The following is a 16,247-nucleotide window of genomic DNA, read 5'->3' as shown; positions in this document are numbered from 1 at the left end:
AAAATCCCTGGACAGAATTACTTCTGTCACAGGCTTGAGGTGAAACGACACAGGACCAACCTACCTGATTTCTGTGGGCTCTGTTTGATTTAAATGAGTGCACCCCACTGCTGCAAAGAAAACCACCAGCATTTGGATGGCTTTGGAGCTCCAAACTATTCCCTGCTAAAGCAGGACGTAACTACAAAGCTAAACCCTCCAAACCAACCAAGACTCACGTGACTAAATGCAGACACTGTGTGAGTGAAAGAGCAAAACATCTTTTGTAGTCAGTAGATGGAGACTGTGACTTAGGAGTCACTTTAAGTATCTCCAGCCAGGTAAGGGACAACTTGAACTCCACAGACAACACTGACAGGGTCACTCTGACTCCAGGGAACTCCTCTAAGAGGAGTTTAAGGTGCCAGGAGAGAACTGGGTTCAGAAGTGAATCATGCCTTAGGATTTACATGGATTTGCTGTGGCCAAGCCTGTGTTTGGCAAAGGATGATGGATGAGCTCCTGGCTCCCAGCAGAGACACAGACTTCCCTCCTGGAGCTCCACAGCTACCTAGCCCTGGCTTCTGTCTGTGTCACTGTCCAGGACACCCAGAGGCAATAAATATTGCAGCCTCTTCAGCTGGATGGCCTGGGCTCTTCCACAGCAAGCAGAGAGGACATGGCTGAAGGCTGACTAAGCACAGAACCCCTGCTCAGAGACAGGCCTGCATGTCTGGGGAGTGAGCTCAGAGCAGAGCCACAGCCTGAGCCAGACAGGGCTTACATCCTGCAGAAGTAACCCTGAGATCAGCTCAGCTGGTTCAAACTTGGTGCTAGTAACACCAAGCTCAGGGGTCCAATCCCCTGTGTGGGGCACCCAAAGAGCTGTGCTCAATGACTCTTGGGGGTCACTTCCAACTCAGAATGTTCTGGGATAAGAAACCAACACTGCATCTCTATCTGGCAGCTTCCAGCAGATCAAGAGCCATTCAGAAAGCACAGTATTGCCAGAGAAGGATGCAGACTGTGCCTGCCCTGAAGTCCAGGGAAGCCCTGGCTCCCCAGCCCACATCACCTCGTTCAGCAGCACGCCTTCATTTTCACTTGTGTGGTGGAACTGCTCCTTCGGGTCCAGCCCTCCTCCTCCTCCTCTCCAGGTCTTGGCCAGGCTGGCCAAATTCTGGGGTTCTCCAAAACTCACACTGCCCTTCAGGGCATCTACCAAATACTCCTCCACAGAAAGCTTGTCTGAGCTGGTTTTCACAGACTGGCTGATGCATTTGGGGAAACCACACTCTAAGTTTAGGCCAGAGAGGCGACTGTCCTGATAGCTGCGATCCCCGTGGAGGTACGACCCGAGAGCACTTCGCTTCAGGGCATGGAGAGCACTGTCCACACCGGGGAAATGGGGGGGCAGGATGTTGTAGGGAAAAGGATGGAGAGTTTCAGGCTGAGGGACAGTGTCCCTCTGTTTCCAAACATGATTAAGGCACTGGATAGGGCTGATCAGCTTGTGCAGTTCAGTTTTGTACTGGCTCCTGGGGGAATGGAGCTTGCCCGAGGGCACAACTCCGTCAGCTTTCTCAAAAGGCAGCGGATCATAGTCCTTGTGAAACTCTGAAACCCAGAAACTGTTCCTGTAGAGAGTGCTTTGGTGTGATTCATCCTCCTAGAACACAAAACAAAACAGCTGAGCAGGAACCTCAGCAGAACCACCCAAAACTCACCCAAAGGCTGTTAGGAGTCCCTACAGCCCCGGGGAAAGGCTAAGGATTCCCACCAGGATGGGAATGGGGGTGCTGAGCAGGAACCTCAGCAGAACCACCCAAAACTCACCCAAAGGCTGTTAGGAGACCCTACAGCCCCGGGGGAAGGCTAAGAATTCTCACCTGGACAGGAATGGGGGTGCAGCTCTCCTGCTCTGGAGTCCTGGGACTTCTCCTGCCAGCAGCCAGGGGAGGTGCTTTCAGCTTGGCCTTCCTCTTGTGCCGCCTGCGGCGGGCCCTGCCGTGGTGCCGGCCCCGCCAGCAGCCCAGGGCCATGTGCCCCTCGGTCGCGTGTGCCACATTGTTGGGGATGTGCTCGAGGCTGTCCGAGCGGCTGCTGCAAACCACAAGGGAGGGAGGAGGGCTCTGAGAGGTGGGGTGGGAGCACAGCCAGGGCACACCTCTGACCCACCCAACAGGAATCAGCCACTCTGCCTCCTGAGGTTCAAGGAACAGAGAACTAAAACATCACTTCTTGCCTTCTGCCCAAGTCCAAGATCCAGGCTGGTGTTGTGTGAAAGAAATGTGGGCAGGGGCAGCAGAGTCTCCCAGTGTTTACAAGCTCTGCAAGGAAGAACAGGAGTAGAGCACAGAACCACAGGATGGTTTGGGCTGGAAGGGATCTTAAAAACCTGCCATGGGCAGGGACACCTCCCACCAGCCCAGGGTGCTCTACCCAACCTGGCCTGGGACACTTCCAATGATGGGGCAGCCACAGATTCTCTGGGCACCTGTGCCAGGGCCTGCCCACCCTCCCAGCCAGGAATTCCTTCCCAATATCCCATCTAACCCTGCCCTCTGGCAGTGGGAAGCCATTCCCTGTGTCCTGTCCCTCCATTCCTTGTCAAAAGCCCCTCTCCAGCTCTCTGGGAGCCCTTTTTTGGACATGACAAAGTAGAGGGAAAACCACTGAATGCCTCCAGGCTGCTCTGAGACAGTTTGACATTGATTTATAGTGAACACAGGGGTGATGTATACATGCAGTCTATTTAAAAGAATTATTAACATTGATAGAAGAGTTCAGAGTATCAACACCTGCTCTATTTGAAAGGAAAATAGACTTTGCACAAAGTAAAGGGGTGACTAAGTACACTCAAATAAAATAGCTTTAAAAAGCCAAAACATGCTGGCATATAGAGCTCAATCCTACAACACAATTTCTGGGAGCACATGGATATCCACAACAGCCCTGGGGGCTGCAGGAGCAGGGGGAACTCAGGAGGAACACTGGTGTGCAGTTAGTCAGGGTCACAACTGGATGTCTTTAAGGCCCCTTCCAACCCAAACCACTCTGTGATTCAATACTAATCACAGTAGTCAGATTTTTAAAAATCAAATTGTGAGAGAAAACAGGATATTTGATCTTCAAATGAAGAAACCATCCCATTAATTCAGAACAGTTATGAAACATTCATCTGCCTTTACTGACCACAGTTCACAGCCAGCATTGCTCTCTCCATCTTCTCTTGCTCCATTTCTGAGGAGGTCTATGTGGGCTGTGTGTCCAGGAGGGCACTGTGCTGATGCCATCACCAGAAACTCTGTTTGTGGACCTTTCAGCATTTCTGCAGCTGCTCCATGGGGCAGCACCACAAAGCCAGTGGGCCCTGTCAAACCACACACCTCATGAAGGTCAGGGTCTGAAAGCCACCAGGAGAACAGGCAGCTCCAAAGGGTGTATCCCAGGCACCACTTCAGGAGTGCTGGGGCTCCTGACAACACCCCAGTGCCTAAGAAAGCTCCAGGGCACATATTCTTCATGAAGAAAAAGCAGCTCACTCCCAGATGACTCCAATAAACAACTCCCAGGACTCCACTTGTCCATCACAACTGTCACTGCCCCTGTAGCACTTCCAGCTTCTCCTCACGACTCCTTTCACTACTTCTGTAGCTGATGCTGTCACCAAGCAAAGGTTCTCTCACTCCCTTTTGTTTCTCCTTCCCAGAAACAAAGCTGTTCCCTTTTCTCAGGACTCCTTCTAGCAGCAGCCCAAGTTTCACACAGCTTTTCACAGGATGGTGTAACGTGGTTTCAAAAGCACCAGCACAGCTCAGTTAAAACCAGACTGAAGTTTTACACTTGGATCCTTCTACTTCAAGCCCCTGAGCCTCAAAAAAATCACCCAGCCATTCCAAAACAAATCTGACCATTCAGAAATGGGGGCAGAAGGCTCAAGGGCAATAAATCTGCAGCCACTGACAACAAGACAATTCAAGGTGTTTCGAGTGGTTTGTGCTGAAACTTCTATTTTTTTTCTAACACAGAAAGGTTTTAAGGAAGATGTTCAGGGAAAGACACATTCTTAGCAAGCCTTAAACTAAAAAACTAATTCAAACAGGAGTGTTTTTGGGAACAATCCTGTAAGCACACAGAGGCAGGGTGATTTGGAACAAGGCCAAGGCAGCAGACACAGCAGGGAAGTCACTCCATGTCCTCACGCTGGGAGGTCTCTCACCTGTAACGTTTACTGTGGGCAATAAAGGATCTCTCTGATAAGGTGGGGCTGAACTCCTGACTGTTTTCACCTGTGAGAAAGAAAACAGGGTCACCACTTGTGTTAAACATCAGGCAAAGTGTCCCATGGCAACAACTCCACCGACTGCTAAATCAGTGCCCCAGACAAATCACTGCACAGTCATGTCACACCACCCACACCACATTCCTCCTCCCCCAGCACTAGGAAGCTTCCCAGCCACCTCCTGATCCCCCAGCTCTTTCCTGATGTTCTCCTCCTCTTTCCCACCTCTTTCCAACACCTTTCACAAGGCAGCCAAGAACAGATGCCCCACAGATTTAACCGAGGAGCATTGGCCTTTTATTTAAGTTTTATCCAGGGGATGCTGCCACATTATTAGGAGATTTCATGAGCTTCCTAAATAGAGTCTGGGATGTGTCACCGACTCCACCCCACTTGGGATTACAAATAGATGTGGCCTCAGCTCTCCAGGAGTGCTGGGGGAGTGAAATCTCACCCCTCAGAGCACATTCCTGCTGCTCAATGAAGCCCAGCCAGCCCAGCTACTCACATTCTGCCTGGGCAATAATAGAAATGGATGCACAGCCTCCTTCTGTCTCTTCTTTTGCTGTTCCTTTGGTGATTACATCATTCAGGATTTTCCACTGGCTGTGGAAGATGGCCTTCTTGGATTCTTCTACTTTGCAAACACTGCTCTGCTTTTCACTCCCTGCCTCCTTCAGCCCCTCGGTGTCTGTGAGCTCCTTCTTGTGCTTGACGGCTGGATCGGGAGCCCCTTGGCAGGCAATGCCCATCACTGCCATCTCCCAGGTTCAGAGAGACACTGGGGGAGAACAGCAGAACAAAGCACTCATCAAGATACTGCACAGACAGAAGCAGCTTCGAGCTCATGAGAAAGAGGAGGCTGCTGAAGGTATCAGGTTATTAAATGATTTAAACCAAATCAAGGTCCTGCCCAGGCTCTGAGCTGGAGAATCACAGAATGGATTGGGTTGGAAAAGACCTCCAAGATCATCAAGTCCAACCCTTGGTCCAACTCCAGTCCTTTTACCAGATCATGGCACTCAGTGCCACGGCCAAGCTCACCTGAAAAACCTCCAGGGATGGGGAATCCACCCCCTCTCTGGGCAGCCCATTCCAATCCCTGAGCACTCTCTCTGCAAAGAATTTTTTCTGATCTCCAACTTCAATTTCCCCTGGCAGAGCTTGAGCCCATCGTGCCCCCTTGTCCTATTGCTGAGTGCCTGGGAGAAGAGACCAACCCCCACCTGGCCACAACTTCCCTTCAGGCAGTTCCAGACAGTGCTGAGGTCACCTCTGAGCCTCTAAGAACCCCGGAGTGCCAGCCCTCCATCCCTGACTGGGACCACTGAAGATCTGAAGATCCAGTGTTATTCTCAGTACTAAAAATAGGAGACCACACAGGTTTCAAAGGGAAATTTAGTTCTTGGTGTATTCCCTCAGCTGAAATATAAACAGTGAAACTAAGAGGGAACTCCTGCATCACTAAACAGAAAGAATATTCACCCTAAAACAAAGGAAAAAAAGGAAGACATGAAAGTTCTCCTTGAGTGCACCTGGGAGGAATGACTCTGTTCTCACACACATAATGTCCAAACCCAGGTAATTCCTTTCTTCCCTGTGCTCAGTGACCCCCAAAGCCATTTCTCATTCCCCCTTCCAGGCTGGACAGTCTGCCTGCCTGCCCAGAGCTCCTCCCTCACTTCCTCTTCAGCACCAATAACTCCTGAAATCCCTGGACAAGCCTGACAGGAGTGAGCTCTTCTGGTGTGCAGGATCAGTGGAAGGTGGTGCTGGAGAGAGGACAGTGATGGTGCTGATGGACTCTCCCCTGCCCTGGGGAGCTGACCAGGAGCACAAATGGAGCTCCAAACAAGTCCCAGCACGTGCCAAACCTTCTGGCAGCACAGGGAAGGGAGCCAGGGGTGGAGAGGGAGAAGCAGAGGGAAGCCCAGGAGCAAAGCACTGAGGGACAGGGTAGGACAGGGGTATCCTGTGGGATGGAAATCAGCAACACAGAGAGCAAGGAGCTCCCTACAATAGGAGCCCCCAGGAAACAGCTTTGGTTTAGCCCCTGAGCCCCCCACCTTGGATTCTGGGCAAGTTAAACCAGTGGTTTTCTTTTAAACCAGCATTTGCCCTGTTGCCCTTTAACTGCAGAGATCCCATTCTTGTGCTGGTCCTCTCACAGATCAATTATAAACCTCCAAATGGACATTTCCACCATTAAACCACCAATGGAAAGTCAGGGCCAGCAGTGCAGGTGTTGAGGACCACAAGCCCAGTGTAGGAGAAGGAGGGACACCTGAAGGCAGGCCAGGAAAACCAAGACCTCAGGAGCATTAGAGGAGCACAACTTTGAGGCTCATCAGCTTAAATCCACACCAATTTTTTTCTTCTTTTTTTTTTTTTTAATTTCCTTTTTGTCTTTCTTTTCTTCCCCACCTTGAGCAGCTGCCTGGGGTAACAGGACATTACTCCAAGAGGCTCCTGGTGACAGAGATGACTCAGGGAAACGACAAAACGAGTGGGTGCTCCATGACTGAAGGACCACCAAGGAAAGGGGAATGGAGGGGTGGGGAGCCAAGTGCATGAACCTGGGTGTGATGAGTCACTTAACAACCTGGCAGGTGTACAAGGCAAGTCAACAATGACCACATTCAGCAGCTAAACAGGGAACAGCTGCTGTGCAAAAGAAGTGCTGATGACAGTACCCCACTCATTACACCCATCCCGCTCCCTCTCCTCTACAGAAATTATGTCAGTTCTCAGTGCTGTAAAATAATCCCTTGGAGCAGCAGCAGCAGAGCCTGCCAGATGACTAACCCAGCCACCAGTGACCAAACTGACAAGTTCAGAGCTATTTTTATACTCACTCTCTCCTGACTTGCATTAACTCTGTCTCTCCTTGCCCTCCCCTCCCTTTCAAGGTCCTTCAGCACAAGACAATTCCCATCGACAAAAAATACCTAATTCTACAAGTGCCTCCCTGGCTTAGTCAAAGGACAACAGAGGGAGGGGAGAAGCAAAACTGCAAGTTCTTGTTGCCCTCTGAAATGGAAAAGAATAACAAGGAAACATTACTGAGATTAAAGTCAACAAAGCACGTACCTCCCTGGCAGACTCAAAGAGACCGAGGCTGCACTGGGAGCAAAGGCCTCCAACAGGGCAGCTCAGGGAGCTCAACGTGTGACTCAGGTCTGGAGGCTGAGCAGGACCAGAGCCTGCAAGCCCAGCCTGGTTTCTCTGCTGCTGCTCAACTCTCAGGCCTTTGGAAGAGTCAAGCCCCAACTATTCCTATGGTAAATGCAGCAAAGCGTGGTGGGAAGTCATGATTAAAAATAAAGAATCAGAACTTTTATATAATTTTTGAGGCATAAGTTCTGTGTGGGGAAAAGGAGGTTAAGGAGGGACCTTCTTGCTCTCCACAACTCCCAGACAGGAGGGAGGAGCCAGGGGGGGTCGGGCTCTGCTCCAGGGAACAGGGACAGGACAAAGGGACACTGCCTCAAGGTGTGCCAAGAGATGCTTAGTTTGGAGAACAGGGATAATGCCTTCATGGAAAGGGTGGTCAGGCATTGGAATGGGCTGCCCATGGCAGAGGTGGAGCCACCACCCCTGGACGTGTTCAAAGAATGGGTAGATGTGGCACTTCATGACAAGGCTTAGGGGGCATGGCACGGGTTGGTGCAAGGTTGGTCTTGATGATCTTGGAGGTCTTTCCCAACCTCAATGATTGTGTGATTCAGACCTGAACGTGCCTCACTCATCTCCATGCACTTGGAGGAGGCAAAGAGAGGTGAAAAGAAATCCTTTAATTTGGATGTAGGCCCTTGGTCTCTGCCCAGACCCCTCCCCAGCTCCAGATAAAAGGGAACCTTGGGAGCAGGGAATCCTAAGGATGCACAGCAAGCCCACTCAGAGCAGGATTTACCCCCATGAGACCCCTGGAGCTGCATTTCCCTGCCTGTGCACTCGCCCAGCTCCAGGAGGAGCAGAGCTTCCTCTGCAGACATGAGTTCCACTCATGCAGCACCAGGAGCTTCACGTTCCTGGGCTGGAGCTTGGCTGTCTGATGCCAAAAGGGTTTTTTTAATTTTTCAATTTTCATATTTTGTAGATTTTAGAGACACAGTAGATGTAATGCTGTAGATTTTAGTGAATTAATGTTTAGCAGCTTGTAGCATAAAATCCTTCTATCTCTACCCCTGCTCCAGAACAGGCAGCTGAGATCTGCCAGCTATTTAGTCTCTTCCTCCAGGTACCTGATTAAAGCATATCAGAGAGAACATAAACATGGAGCAGCGTGACCCGAAGCCCTGGAGAGCGTCCAGAGAACCTTTGTGTGCTGAAGAAGAGGAGGTGGATGAAGACAGAGGGTCCCAACGACCCCAGCCCCAATTCAACAGGGGTGGGAACTGGGAGGGGACAGAGGTGGAACTGGACATGTGGACAGTAGTGATTGGACAGGTTATATTATAAAAGCTGTAGAACTCAGAGCTTGCAGGCACACGTCGATGTATTCCTGGCTGAGCGGGGCTGCTCATCAAAGTGCCTGCCCTCTGTCTGATCTCCTACAAAACTGGGCTTGGAGTCTTTTTTACAGACTTTTATGGCAACAGTCCCACACCCCAAAATGCTCCTCTGGGCTTCCAAACCTCCCCTTCCTTAGCCAGGTCCCTCAGGGACAGCTGTAACTCTTGATTTCCACAGCCCTGACTTTCTTCCTTCTGTAGCTGTGTGAGGGGCTCATTGTTGCCCAGAGGGGAAGTCAGGTAGTGATGCAGGAGATAACACACTTGTAACCACAATGGGCTTTTGATCCCAGCTTAGAGCCTGTTTGCTCCTTATCTTCACTAAGAGTTTACTCACCCCTGGTTATTAATGTCAGTTCCCACTGCTGTAAAACAGAAAGTGTGTTTTTACACAATGAAAGCCAAACAGTCTCAGTTGTGCTGTGGAGGCACCACTCGATGGCAACTCCTCCTCCAAATAATCTCTGGGAGAAACTAAAATACTGGATAAGGTCACCTGAGACTCGTGGGGAGTCAGAATTAAGGACACACATAAACATTATTAGTACAAGAGATAACCACGTGCTTGCTGTTCCTTTAAAACTTCCTCCCCCTTCTCTAAACAAGTCTCCTTCAGCTCTTCCATCTCAGCTGGAGGCTGGTTGTGGCAGGGCCCTTAAAGGAGAATTTCTGTGTTTCCTGCAGTCCCTGTGTGTGGACAGGGAGACTCAGAGCTGGACAGAAGTCACCAACCCTGGAGGTTTTTAAAGTGAGACTGGATGTGGCACTGAGTGCCATGATCTGGTAAAGGGACTGGAGTTGGACCAAGGCTTGGACTTGATGATCTTGGAGGGCTTTTCCAACCCAATCCATTCTATGATTCTGTGATTCTATGGATGTGGCACTGAGTGAGAATCCACCACATCTTGATCCAACCCCACTGTGATCACCAGCCCAGGGCACTCTGTGCCCTGGGCTGGTGATCACAGTGGGGTTGGACCAAGGGTTGGACTGGATGATCTCAGAGGTCTTTTCCAACTCAACTGAGAAGAGCAACGAGGCTGGAGAAGGGACTGGAGCACAAGTGCTGTGGGGAGAGGCTGAGGGAGCTGGGGGTGTTCAGCCTGGAGAAGAGGAGGCTCAGAGGTGACCTCAGCACTGTCTGGAACTGCCTGAAGGGAAGTTCTGGCCAGGTGGGGGTTGGTCTCTTCTCCCAGGCACTCAGCAATAGGACAAGGGGGCACGATGGGCTCAAGCTCTGCCAGGGGAAATTGAAGTTGGAGATGAGAAAGAAATTCTTTGCAGAGAGAGTGCTCAGGGATTGGAATGGGCTGCCCAGAGAGGGGGTGGATTCCCCATCCCTGGAGGGTTTTCAACTGAGCTTGGCCGTGGCACTGAGTGCCATGATCTGGTAAAGGGACTGGAGTTGGACCAAGGGTTGGACTTGATGATCTCAGAGGTCTTTTCCAACCCAATCCATTCTATGATTCTATGAGGTCCTGCCAACCCTTCTCCAGCACTGACCCCACAGGATCCTGCTTGGCCTGCCTGGCTCCTGTCTCCCTGCACAGTGGCTTTGGGGTGAATTTCAGTGAATTTTGTGTGGAATAGCCCATAGATTTGATTAAAAAAGACTTGGGATGGGATGGAGCTTTCAAATATATATATAAGACTTCTCAAGTCAGCTTCACAAAATGCAGCTTTCTCCTCATCTGGGTGCAACTGCTCAAAGGCAGTTTCAAACTGACATTTAGTTTGAAGGGGAAAAAAAAAGAGAAAAAAAAATCATGTTGTCTCAGTGAGGTTTCCCACTTCCTTACTGAGAGGAGTTTTCAGCACAGAGCACTAACTCAGGTTGCCTTTGCAGCTGCTGGTTTGTTCCAACAACACAAGGAGCATTTTTAGCCATGTTGCTTTGCTGACCACAACAACAAAGCAACAGCTGGGAAGAGCCAGGAATTTCTGCATCACTGGAGCAGGGAATGTCAGCTGAGAAAAACACACACCTTTTGAGGAGCTTCCAGTGCTAACAGCTGCCAGTGAGTACAGGGGAAAGTGTTAAATCTGCAGCCAAAAGAACCTACCCAGAGAATTAACTGCAAAATCATCACACAATCAAATCTTGGCAAGGAGCAGGTTTTTTTCCAAAGGAAAAAGAAAAAAAGGTGGCACTTGTTAGATGGATGGATTGCTTTAAAAATCTGGTTTGAGGCCCAAAGAGCCTATGAATACATACATAAATATATGTGTATATATATGTGGGAGTGTCCCAGGCCAGGCTGGACAGGGCTTGGAGCACCCTGGGCTGTGGGAGGTGTCCCTGCCCATGGCAGGGGGGGCACTGGGGGGGCTTTAAGGTCCTTACCCACCAAAACCATTCCATGGTTCCCTGTACAAGCCCTTCAACCCCCTGGCACTGCTGCCCCTCATCCCTGCTCCCCCTCCTCTCCCTCCCTGGGTGTTATCCAGGCACTCCATGGCCTGCCCATGTTTCAGATGGAACTGAAATTCGGCCGGTTCCGTTTTCAGCAGGGGCAGTTTAAGGCTGTCACTGCACCAGGCCTGGGCTGGTGATTTAAACTGCTCAGGGCTGTCAGCAGGAGAAGTTTCAGTTTGTGTCAGAAGGGCTTTAATAGAAAACGTTGTAGCACTCAACACCCCCCGACCTCCAAACACACCAAATGCTGCTTTAAGAGAACGTGTTGAAGAGGAAAAAAGAGACTTTCTGAGTGTATCCAAGAGCTCCAGAGTGAAAATAAATAGAATGCCTGGCTGATTAAAAGCCTGGTGAGTCAGAGCAGCAGTTGCTATTCCAGGGTGCTCTGAGCCTTCACCTCTCCTTGGATAACCAGTCACCCACTGGGCTGTACAAGGGGCTCCTGCACCACCTCCTGTGGTCCCTCCTGTGTGTCCAAACCCTCCTGCACACGGAGGTACCAGGGCCAGCCCAGCCCTGCACCCAGCCCACCACACACAGCCTGCCTGCAGCCCTGCACCATCAGCCCTAAGGGCGAGTAAGTTACAGACCATAGGAAGTATGTAAACATTTTCTTTAAAGTGGTTTGATAGTAAATATTTCCCAATCTTGTTTCAGCCACTGCTGTTGCTTACTGTAAACATCAGGATAATGAGCCTCAACTGTCTTTTTGGTTGCCAGTCATTAAGATACTGCACTACTTTGGTTACAAAATCTGCAGGAAAATATTTGACTGGGTTTAACCATCAGCAGAATCTCTAAAAGCACCCAAACACCTCTGCTCATTTCCTCGAGTACAGCTCAGCCCTGAACAATTCTTTTCACGTTGCTCAACAAAGATATGAATAACACCATTTGCCCAGGGCTTACAAACACCACCACAAGCCCTTTCATTCAAAGAAGTGGCTAATTTTTCCCAACTACTTTGTAAATGAGGAGAACAGAAAGAATCAGAACAAACTTGAGGCTGGTAAGGATTTGCTCCCCAGCTGTTCTCACTCAGCTCTCAGGCCACTGCCTAATGACATCCTGGGTTTGACAACCCACTTGTGAAGTTATTTCCTAAACTGTAACAAAATGATACAATAAAGCATCTAAAGGGACAACTTCCACCAAGGAGCACAAACATCAACAGCAATTCTGCCCCAGCAGGCAGGGCTGAACTCCCATCAGTTGTTGCTTTACTTTGCTCAGCAGCCCCACACTGCATTTATCAACCCTACATTTATAAAATCCAGGGAAATCTACAGGGAAGCAACAAGGCTGGAAAGCCAGGCAACCCCCAGGCTTGGATACATCCAGCACAGATGGAAGCACTTCTGTGTGACTGGTCCTGCCAATTCAGTTGTGCTGATTTCACACTGCAAAGTAGAAATGTGAACTGCCTGGAATGATTTGTGTGTCCAGCCTGAGCAGAAGCCCACGGGACAGAACTGCCTTCAGGCAAGGAAAGGTCCATGTTCTCCAGGGCCCTGATGTCACCAAACTGATCAGCAAAGCCCAGTGTCCTACAGACTCAATTCCCACATGTTTGGCCCTCAGGATCCTCCCCCTGGTCCCTCCAGGCATCCTCCTGCTCTCCCAGCATCTCCAGACCCTTTCCTAACTCAGCTCTTTTACTCCCAGCCAGCTGCTCCTCTTGGAGCTTGGGAATCTTTCTGTCTTCCAGACCTCTGTCCCTCTGTTTCCACCAACAGATCTGACACTTGTCAGCAAACTTGAAGAGTCCCAGAAGGACAGTTAAAGGGTTATGGTCCCTTTGCCTCCATCCTCTTGGCAGGCACAGCCACAGTTCAGCACCACATCACTGATACAACAGCTCAGTTCTGCCCTCCCACATTTAACAGGAAAAGAAAGCTCAGGGCAAACTCTTCATTAGCTCCAAGTTCATTAACTCCAGTGACATTGGACCACAAATCCCTCAGGTTCTTGGTTGTGTTATGTTTGTTTGTTATGCTCCTTCACAGCTTCAAGACTCAGCCTCTTAATACAGTTAAAATTTAATAGTTAATAGCAAATGACTCATTCCCGAGGAATCCAGAGGCTGTGCCAACACGAGATTTCAGCAGAGGTAAAATGCAATAAAGCAGCTCACACAGACACGACTATTCTTATCAGCACTGTCACAGCACAGGAGTGTGAGCTCCTACTCAGAGCTGGGTTCAGAAAGTCAGTCAGAAAAAGCAGTTCGGGCTTTGTTTATGGGGGCTGGTTTCCCCCTGCCCGGCCGTCCATGTGCACAGCCCCGACACGTCTCTGAGGGCACCGCTCAGAGCCGACAGGAAGCATCTGAGAGCAACCACAGCAGCGACTTATTAATCAGCAAAGAAACAGTTTAACCTTTCGCCAGACAAAAAAAGAATGAAAGGTTTAGTTGTGTCAAAGAGAAGGGCGAGGCCCAGCCCCAGAGGTGGTTCGGCTGAACTCGGGGCTGGTTCGGGAGGGATGGGATGGGCTCGGCCCGGCCTCGTCCTGCCAGGGATCCAGAGCCAGGGAGCGGCGGGGTCTGTGCAGCGGGAGCGCAGGGAAGGGAGGGATCCAGGGAGGGATCCAGGGAAGCAGGGGATCCAGGGAAGGGATCCAGGGAAGGGAGGGATCCAGGGAGGGATCCAGGGAAGGGAAGGATCCATGGAAGGGAAGGATCCAGGGAAGAGTGGGATTCAGGGAAGGGAAGGATCCAGGGAAGGGAGGGATCCAGGGAAGGGAGGGATCCAGGGAAGGGAGGGATCCAGGGAAGCAGGGGATCCAGGGAAGGCAGGGGATCCAGGGAAGGGAAGGATCCAGGGAAGGGAAGGATCCAGGGAAGAGTGGGATTCAGGGAAGGGAAGGATCCAGGGAAGGGAGGGATCCAGGGAAGGGAGGGATCCAGGGAAGGGAGGGATCCAGGGAAGCGGGGGATCCAGGGAAGGGAGGGATCCAGGGAAGGGAGGGATCCAGGGAAGCGGGGGATCCAGAGAAGGCAGGGGATCCAGGGAAGGGAAGGATCCAGGGAAGGGAAGGATCCAGGGAAGAGTGGGATTTAGGGAAGGGAAGGATCCAGGGAAGGGAGGGATCCAGGGAAGGGGGGGGATCCAGGGAAGGGAGGGAATCCAGGGAAGGCAGGGGATCCAGGGAAGCGGGGGATCCAGGGAAGGCAGGGGATCCAGGGAAGGGAAGGATCCAGGGAAGGGAAGGATCCAGGGAAGAGTGGGATTCAGGGAAGGGAAGGATCCAGGGAAGGGAGGGATCCAGGGAAGGGGGGGATCCAGGGAAGGGGGGGATCCAGCGAACTGGAGGATCCAGGGAAGCCGGGACACCGCGGGGACGAGGAGCTCAGGGCACCGGGAGATCGGGAAGTCGGGAGCTCAGGGAATGGGGGAGCTCAGGGAATGGGGAACCCAAAGCATGGGGACCCCAGGGCAGGGGCCCGCGGAGATGCCGGGCAGGGCAGTGACACGCAGGCTCCAAACACAGACACACACACTCCACGCCGAGCCGGGTCACGAGGAGCCCGTGAGCCGCTCGGTGCCGCTGGAGCCGCCCGGCCGGGGCTCGCTCCCTCACACGCTGCTCCCGCCGGCGGCCGCTGATGCGCCCCGGGGCCCCCGGACCGAACGCCGCTCCCCGGCCCCGCACCCCGCCCCCGCGGCGGCGGCCGGGCCCGCACCTACCGCTCCGGCACGGCTCGGCTCGGCACGGCTCGGCTCGGCTCGGCTCGGCACAGCCCGGCTCGGCTCGGCACAGCCCGGCTCGGCACAGCCCGGCCCGGCCGCGGCCCCTCAGGCCTCCTCGGCGGCTCCCGCTCACTGACAGGCGGTGCCCGGCGCCGGCCCCGCCCCGCCCCCGCCGCGCAGCCAATCAGCGCCCCGTCTCACCGCGCGGCCCCGCCCCGACTCCAGCTGTGACCAATCACCGCGTGGCTCCGCACACGGCCCCGCCCTCCCGCGCGGCCCCAGCCGGTCGGGTTTCCCAGAAGTGGGCGGGGCTTCCTGCCAGGCAGAGCCCGCCCCCACGGCGCCCCCGCGCTGCGCATGCGCGCTGGCCCGAGGGGGCGGGGCCGGGAGCGGCCGCCGCGCCCCTCACGATCACCCGCCATTTTGGCGGCGGCCCCGGCCCGGCCCAGTCCGGCCTCGCCGGAGCCCACCCCGGTACAGCCTCGGGACCACCCCGGTACCGGCTCAGTGCCACCCCGGTACAGCCTCGAGGCCACCCCGGTACCGCTTCGGGGCCACCCCGGTACCGCCTGGGGGCCACCCCGGTACCGCTTCGGGGCCACCCCGGTACCGCCTCGGGGCCACCCCGGTACAGCCTCGGGGCCACCCCGGTACCTCCTCGGGGCCACCCCGGTACCGGCTCAGTGCCACCCCGGTACCGCCTCGGGGCCACCCCGGTACCCCCTCGGTGCCGCAGCAGCGCCTTCTGCCTGCCAGCAGCCGCCTCAGACCCTCACACCGCCTTTGCCTTCAGAACCTGCGACGTCCCATTCATTTGATTTGTTTCCCTGTTCTAAGATCCGTCGCCGTTTCCCGGTGAAATGCCAAGGGAAGGGCTGCAGGGAGCGTGTCCGTCGGTGGAGAGTGAGCGGTGTCAGTCCTGCTGTGGAGAAGATACTTTTCAGTGGTGTAAATTCGTGATAACTTTGATAGGTTTTTGCTGCCCTCATGTAGCCTCTGGTGCTCCCCCAAAAGGGCCAGTTTGTTATTCAGGTTGTAGTTTGCCCAGGTTTTTCCTTACTGTGACACCAGAGGAAGGGGTGGGGGTGGGTAACTCGGTCCTTGCCCCAGGGAGGTGGGAGCCATGGGAAATAAATAATATCAGAGGTAATTTCAGAGCTTTCAAGAAAGGACTCTGATGTACTTACAGAATCATGGAATCCTGGAATGGGATAGGTTGGGAGGACCTCAAAGCCCACCCGGTGCCACCCCTGCCATGGGCAGGGACACCTCCCACTAGCCCAGGGTGCTCCAGCCTGGCCTGGGACACTCCCAGGGCTGGGGCAGCCACAGCTGCTCTGGGCACCTGTGCCAGGGCCTGC

General features: G+C 52.9%; 1 protein-coding gene across 3 annotated transcripts in view; it reads right to left on the bottom strand.

Moving 5' to 3' along the window:
* The window catches only part of MAP3K14 (mitogen-activated protein kinase kinase kinase 14), a 30,689-nt gene extending 15,665 nt beyond the window's left edge, over positions 1-15,024 (bottom strand). Inside the window, exons 1-5 of one of the 3 annotated variants that reach the window (XM_071577482.1) lie at positions 14,880-15,024; positions 4,773-5,045; positions 4,202-4,271; positions 1,869-2,082; positions 1,055-1,648 (exon numbers count right to left, since the gene is read on the bottom strand). In XM_071577482.1, coding sequence (XP_071433583.1) covers positions 1,055-1,648; positions 1,869-2,082; positions 4,202-4,271; positions 4,773-5,025 — 1,131 coding nt within the window. In that variant the 5' untranslated portion in view covers positions 5,026-5,045; positions 14,880-15,024. The remainder of the gene's footprint in view (positions 1-1,054; positions 1,649-1,868; positions 2,083-4,201; positions 4,272-4,772; positions 5,046-14,879) is intronic. The other 2 variants (XM_071577481.1, XM_071577483.1) reach the window with 2 other exon arrangements.
* Between the last annotated feature and the right edge of the window lie 1,223 nt (positions 15,025-16,247).

The sequence above is a fragment of the Pithys albifrons genome, chromosome 25 (genome assembly GCF_047495875.1).
Source record: "Pithys albifrons albifrons isolate INPA30051 chromosome 25, PitAlb_v1, whole genome shotgun sequence".
Classification (NCBI taxonomy): domain Eukaryota; kingdom Metazoa; phylum Chordata; class Aves; order Passeriformes; family Thamnophilidae; genus Pithys; species Pithys albifrons.
Note: the sequence above shows the minus strand (reverse complement) of the source record. Positions and strands in the feature narration are given on the sequence as shown.